Here is a 7,525-nt window from a genome sequence, read left to right on the forward strand (position 1 = left end):
GAGCGCTCTGTTGAGGTTTGTTTTTAGCTTAGCTGGGATACACGAGTGAAATTGTTACCGAGGGAAACGACTGTTTCTGTTAAATTCCTTCAAACGGTCCTTCGCGACCCTTTCTCGTAAGTTAAAATATAGTTTTATGTTACCTTTTATGTTACTTTTCTTTAAAAAAAAAAAATCAACCTAACATTGTTTACTACCTAGCCATAGTGGCTCGCTAACGCGATAAAGAAATGTTAACGTGTGCTCGCTTGTTATCGTCCGTGTTTTCTAATCTTCCAAATTGAAATGATAAAAAAAAGACGTTTAAAAGGGCGTTGAAAATAATGTTTTTACTATAATGAAGTAAACAATAGTAACTTTCGTTATTTGTACGAGTATTTAGTAACGCTACGTAGTGTCATTCACAATATTAAAATAAAGGATCATAATTATATTTCTTTAAAATACAGAAGAATGACAGCAGAATATTATTTTTCACCCATTCCTGTGTTATTTGCTTATGGTAAAAATAAGTATAATGAGTAAGTTAATGCAGCAATATTTAAAGGAAGCTCTGAACCTTTTGTTTCTTATTCTGCAGCCATGCTCATCCTTAAACCTTAAAGCCTTTTTTATATACGGGAATGTTTTACTAATATATTTGAATGAAATTAAGGTATTTATAAAAGTGTAATTGTAGATATCTTTCAATAGTTTGGATAGCCAATAATATTCTTACATTTTTAATCCAATGTCTTTATTCCAAATAGAAAGTCACTTTTCTGTCAGTTAAATCTGTGGCTGCAGTGATGATTCAAAGAGGTTCACGATCCACTTTTTTTCCAGTTCTGATTTGATACATATGCAATGATACAATATTTTTATTATCATCACTAATAGAGTTATTGTTGTTGTTGCTAATATATGTAAGGCTACACAATGCTGGAGTTACCCCGGCGTTGCATTGTGCATATAATAATATTAAGCAGGAGAGACAAACAGGAGACAGCTAAACAACAGATAAACAACAAAGTAGCTAGATACAACAACCAAAACCACCAAATAAATCGTATTCGAGACTAACATGATCTTTTTATGTAGCACTACCAGTCTGAAGTTGACGTGCTGCTATGCCGGTGCATCGAGACCGTGAGAAGAAGGAAAGTACTGCAGAGGAGATGGAGGTGGAGGAGCAGGAGCAAGATGCCTCCAGCTCAGAGGAGGAGGATTCTGACACCTCATCTGTCTCTGAGGATGGAGACACCTCTGGTTAGAAACGCTTTAACTGTAGCAATTACTATTATAACAGCACCAAAGCTGTGCATTGATTCTTTTTGCCGTAACAAGTTCAAATAAAGAAGTATTTGTGTGTGTCTTTATAATGTACCAGAAATGGATGAGGAAGATTGTGAGCGGAGGAGGATGGAGTGTCTTGATGAAATGACCAACCTAGAGAAACAGTTCACAGACCTCAAAGACCAGTAAGACTAAAATTATTAGTATTTTTGCATTACATTTTGAAAGCATGGAATATAGATAGATTCAGAAGGTCTGGCTACACTTACAGCTGTGTTTGTGTGCAGGCTGTATCGGGAACGTCTCAGCCAGGTGAACAGCAAGCTGTCAGAGGTGGAGGCCGGACGGGCAGCTGAATATCTGGAGCCTTTGGCAGTGCTGCTAGAAAACATGCAGGTCCGCACCAAGGTGGCAGGTAACTTCAGCACACGGACACACAGTCAAAACGTCCTTCAGGCTCTGGATCCCGTATTCAGTTCTATGTTTCCTTCTGGGTTTTTTTTCTAGGTATCTACAGAGAGCTGTGTCTGGAGTCTGTAAAGAACAAGTATGAGTGTGAGACCCAAGCGGCATGTCAGCACTGGGAGGTCAGAACCCGTACCTTAACCATCATAACCTTTACCTTAACCTTCCTAGTGGAGAGAAGTCATAGGGATTCAAAAAGTATCTGATCACCTCTTGCTGAGTTTAGCTTTTTTTTTTTTTAACATGCACTAAAGTGCTACGAGGCCTGTTTAAAAAAAATCAACAAAATCTACAAAACAGAAAAAAGCTAACTTCTAAGACTGCGGGGTATTAAACCAACTCAAAGGACCAGTGGTGTTGCCTCTTGCTGGCCACAAAAATAAATCTGATTTTAAGGCACTTCAGCCCTGGCCTAGCTTTTCAGACCATGTGACTGTCTTCACTTGTTATGCACAGTCTGTAAAAGTTGGTGTTTGCAAAGATGGAAGCACAAAAACACACTTTACCTACCGTTATCAAGGAAGGCTTAGATATTACAGTCCAATCAAATAGTGGAGCTAGTGTATGGACATACCTGGCTCTGATGTTGTGTGTTATGAGTTGTGTCTAATATTGTGTGTGTGTGTGTGTGTGTGTGTGTGTGTGTGTGTGTGTGTGTGTGTGTGTGTGTGTGTGTGTGTGTGTGTGTGTGTGTGTGTGTGTGTGTGTGTGTGTGTGTGTGTGTGTGTGTGTGTGTGTGTGTGTAGAGTGAGAAGTTGCTGCTGTTTGACACTGTACAGAGTGAACTGGAGGAGAAAATTCGAAGGCTGGAGGAGGACAGACACAGCATCGATATTACATCAGGTAATGACTTCACTAAATAGAGATGACGTGATTGTTACGTCATGCTTGTCCAACTCAATCACAAACCCTGATCACAGTTATAAGGACACGCAAACATCAAGCACTCATGTGCACAAACATGTTAACCTGTGTTTCTCTGTGTGTCTCTATCAGAGTTGTGGAACGACGAGCTATCGGGAAGGAAGAAGAGGAGAGATGCATTCAGTCCAGACAAGAAGAAGAGACGACCCTCAGTGGTGTCTGATATCCTTCTGCTGTTGTCGTGTACATGGATAGTTCATGTGGATCTCGGTCCTTGGTATTTAAGTAAATCCTTGCCGCTCTTCATGTCACAAGCCTTAACCACGCTCACGTCCATATATTGTTTACATGCTGCCTGACCTGGACATCCTGGAGGACTGGACTGCAATCAGAAAGGTGTGTAAATGTGTCAGCTGAGTTTGAGGGGATTTGTTGTCCTGCACTACAAAGCATTATGATTAGACTTGTGTATAAAAGCTACAGCAGTGTTTCGCTTCTAATGGGGATACATGATAGTCATTTATCCTGCACTGTGAATTGCTAATCTGTCCCTGAGCAGGTTATGCTTGAGATAACAGATCAACTTGTATCATAGCAACGCCTTCTGACGTGAGAGGGGAGGGATGAGAACCTTCTGATTTTCTTTGGTTTTTGGTACAGACATAATCATACAACATTGACTGATTAAATTCTATTTCTATTTTTATATGTTTAGAAAGTACAGGTCTCTGGTGGTTTAATTGTTTGTGTTTGTGTGTCCTCCAGGCTGTTGCCACGCTGGGTCCACACAGAGGGAAGGTCGACTCTGACAGCTCTGCGTTCCCCTTCAGGCCGGACAGAAACAGATCCATTCTCAACTGCTGAGAGGAACCCACACAAATCAAGACATACAACACACACAACACACACACATACACACAATTTCAGAGGCCCGTTAAAACATATGAGGACCTCAAAAACATTTACACACAAACATACACGTGACAAGAATGGTTGCATTCATAGTCTGCAACTTTGAAAATGCACACAGCTGATCATTTCTCAAAAAGTGGTTTCACACATGCGCTTCTGAAAGTTTTTAGAGAATTTCAAAATCTTCCCGTGTTGTACTTCACACGTCCCTCACAACAAGAAGTTTTCCTTGTCAGCTTAGGAGGAGGTGAGGCATAAAATGGCATTTAAAAGATGCTAAAGTTCAAGTCGCACTCTATAAAAGCTTTATACTTTACTTTATATCAGTGCTGTGTGTAATTGGACATATTCACAAAATCAATGGACAACACTGGCGAGCCAAAAATAGAAAGAACGTGCTCTATGACGAGCAGAACGATTGCACTGGTTGCTCATTTGTCTCATGATATAAACTTTACCCCTCCCTCCTTTCCATACTTTAGTCTCCTGTGTTCAAGCATCAACTCACCAAGATTTCACCGGGAAAACACGAGATAAAAGTGACAAATCTGGCCGTCTGCATTTGCACATGCAGCTCACGTGGAAAATCTTGTGAAATTTACAATTATCCCTACAAGCCCCCCAGAGACACCAGTCAGTAAGCTGCCATGAGTGCCAACAGGAAATAAGAACAGCTTAGAATCCTAAAGAGGACGTAAAGAAATAGGAAATGATCTTAACTGATTGTTACCTCTAATTTGGTTTAGACTGAGTTTTCTTTTTTTTTTAAGACTTCCATTTTAACAGGGGATTAAAAGCAAATCTGAAATCTGTACAAACCATGGGGGGGAAATGTAATTCCCAGAGTTTCTATCCATTTAAACTAATACATCATTACATTTCATTTTATCTTCTGAAGTTATGACAATTATTTCATGCCCCAAGTTTTTGTTTTTAGGCTGTAGGAGCTACAGATGGACGTAACATTTTAGTGTCACTCATACAACCTAAAAATATACAGCAGCCGTTTTTGAAATTGTTATTCATCAGGTATTGCTTTTACATTCTCTACTTACGCATCTACCTCTTCCCTCTGTCGCCCACTCTTTAAAGTAAAACCACCTCATGAGTATGAAAATGTGTCCATCCGTATCAGCACCCTGTAAAAGCGTCGACTTTGTTGTTTGAGTGTTGAACTGTTTTTTATAACGGTGAGTTTTGTCAGAATTGTATTTTTTGAAAAGCCTTGTGTGTTTATAACTTTTTTTAACAGACAGGAAATGTTTTGCGGTCTTCGTCCCACCATCAAGTCTGCATGAATGTCACCCGGTTTTGATAAACAATGATGAGCAAGCTTCCATTTCATACGAGAGATTTTATAAACAGAGGTTTTTGAAGTTGAAGGTAGAGAGAATGCTGAATATTCAAATCAATCATTTCAAACGTTGATTTTGAATTCTGTGGTACATTTGTGTGTTTCTTTTGAAATCTGTTGTCTGTTCTGTTTTTTACCATAAAAAGTTTTGTTACAAGAACTTATTTTCTGTGTTGTTTTTTAATTTTAAGATATCCACCAGCAAAGTGCTGTAGTCAGATTCTAACCCACAGCCGCTACAAAGAGGACTACGGCATCCGTATATGGAGCATACGACATAACCACTTGTCTATCGGCGCTTCCTTTGTGTTTTATAAGCAGAGAAGAAACTCATTTATTTTTTACATTATAGCTCAAGTACCACCACGGGAGCAGTCGATCACTTTACTCAAAAGAATGAAATATTTAGCAGCTTTTAATGGGTCAAAGCTTTTTAGTCCATTTTCTACATCAACTAAACACTGACCACAGGTAGAATGTAGCATCTAACATCATCTGCTTATCTTTCCATAAGTGTAACCATGCCTGCAGGAAGCTCTGTCCTCAGTTGTGATGTCACTACTGGCCTGAAGAAAAATATTGTCATGTTAGGTCAGATTACAATGATGTGATTTTTAAAGTTTTTTTATCATCAAATATATACCGCAATTTATAACCTCTTTACATGCCAAAGGGAAACTCATCTGCTGATGCATACTGCAACTTAATGTGTTCTTTCAACTGTGTTGTAAAACTACAAACTTTTTTTTTTTTTTAAATTATATCTTTATTTCGAATGGACAGAAAATGACCACACATCAAGCATACATATCAACAAAGGTAATGACAGATGTCCATCCGGTTTTTGTTTTAAAGTACAATAGAAAAGGGAAGAACAAAAAAAAAGAGAGAAAACATGAAACCAAGAACAGAAACCAGGTGAGGGGGGTCACCCGCCGCCGCCATCAAAAAGAGAGACATCGAAAGACATTCACGGAAATAAACATAAGATAGTGGTACCAGTGATATTAGAAAAAGTCTGCTCTCTCGGGGGTAATAAAGACAATCCAGTTATTCCAGATCCGATAGAATTTGTCCCTTTGAATTTTTAGTTGATAGGATAGTTTTTCCATCTTAAATATTTCAAGAGTTACTCCAAACCAGTCCTTAATAGAAGGTAGAGTCGGACTCAACCATCTTCTCGTAATCGTTTTTTTGCTTGCCACCAAAAGTAACTGTAATAGTTTTATTTCACTCCTGCGTTCCAAAAAAGAGACGCGACCCAGATACAGGACCTCGAAGCTCAGAGGGACTCGAGTGTTAAAAACCTTACTTAGAGATGTCTGAATACCCCTCCAGAAGACACCTAGTTTGGGACAATCCCAAAAGATGTGGTAATGATTAGCCACAGTCGAGCCACATTGTCTCCAGCATGGCACATGTTCCCCTTTATACCTCTCCTGATGTGGTGTCCTGAAAAACCTAATAATATTTTTCCAACAATGTTCCCTCCAGCTCATGGAGCTGGATGTTGACCACTGAAAGGACCATATATCGCCCCACGCCTCCTCAGATATCTGGGTCCCAGATTCTCTTTCCCATTTACCTTTAATGTAAAAAGTATTCTTATTACCAGCATGGGATAGAGCAGTATAGAGCTTTGAAATCGAGTTAGAAGGGGTCATGGTTAATGCATTCTTTACAATGTGAAAAAATTCTGATTCAACAGCTGAGAGGTTGACCAATTTACATTCATGGACAATATATGATCGTAACTGCAGGTATCTGTGGAAATCGTTCTGCGACAGGCCATGTTTGTCCTTCAGGGTCTCGAAGCTGTGCACAGTGTTTTTCTGAGTGAGTGAAAGGAGAGTAGTGAGACCATGGACCGACCATGATTTAAAGCTAGAGTCGTGTCTGTTAGGGAGAAAATCTGAATCATGCGCGAACCATCTGAAAGATCTCAACATTTTATATATATCACAAGTATTTATCACTTTCTGCCAGACTTGAAGCGTATGATTCACCCAAGGATTCCCCAATCCTTCCAAGCGAGCCATAAGACCCTTATCCGCTATCACTGCTTGGATGGGAAACTGTTTAGATAGGCTGGACTCCAGTTCCTTCCATCTAGCTATATATGTGTCATCACACCAGTATAGGAGGGGAGCTATTTGTGAAGCATAATAATAATTCCTTAGACAGGGGAGACCTAACCCTCCACTTTCCTTGGCCAGTTGAAGGGTGGTATATTTAATCCTTGGTTTCCGGCCCTGCCAGACAAATCTGGAGATCCATTTGTCCCACTCACTGAATTGATTATCAGACACCTCCACAGGCAAGTTCCTAAAAAGGTAAAGTAAACGGGGGAGCACATTCATCTTAACTGCACTTATCCTAGAGCTAAGGCTCAAAAAAGGGACCAAGTTCCATCTGTGTAAATCTGCTTTTATACTTGAGGATATTGGCTAAACTACAAACTTTTTTAGGTAAAACAATGACCTAATTTAAGTGGATTTTGTAGCTCTGACTAAGATAAAGAATGAAAAAAAAAAGTTGTGATGAATGAATTAAAATTAGAATCTTTTTATGACATTATTATTATTGTTAGGACATATTATGAAAAATCCACTTTTACAGTGTTTTTTAACATTTATTTGGGTAACCTGAGTAACT

The 7,525-nt window shown here is 39.1% G+C and overlaps 1 protein-coding gene across 1 annotated transcript; it reads left to right on the forward strand.

Moving 5' to 3' along the window:
* Positions 1-4: 4 nt before the first annotated feature.
* On the forward strand, positions 5-5,030 carry brms1la (BRMS1 like transcriptional repressor a). Its single transcript, XM_079369305.1, has 9 exons — positions 5-116; positions 1,081-1,248; positions 1,370-1,460; positions 1,563-1,690; positions 1,783-1,862; positions 2,487-2,583; positions 2,737-2,826; positions 2,936-3,000; positions 3,370-5,030. The coding sequence occupies exons 2-9, from the start codon at positions 1,110-1,112 to the stop codon at positions 3,466-3,468; spliced, it is 789 nt and encodes a 262-aa protein (XP_079225431.1). The 5' UTR covers positions 5-116; positions 1,081-1,109; the 3' UTR covers positions 3,469-5,030.
* The last annotated feature ends 2,495 nt before the right edge of the window (positions 5,031-7,525 follow it).

The sequence above is a fragment of the Symphodus melops genome (assembly GCF_947650265.1).
Source record: "Symphodus melops genome assembly, chromosome: 19".
Lineage (NCBI taxonomy): Eukaryota > Metazoa > Chordata > Actinopteri > Labriformes > Labridae > Symphodus > Symphodus melops.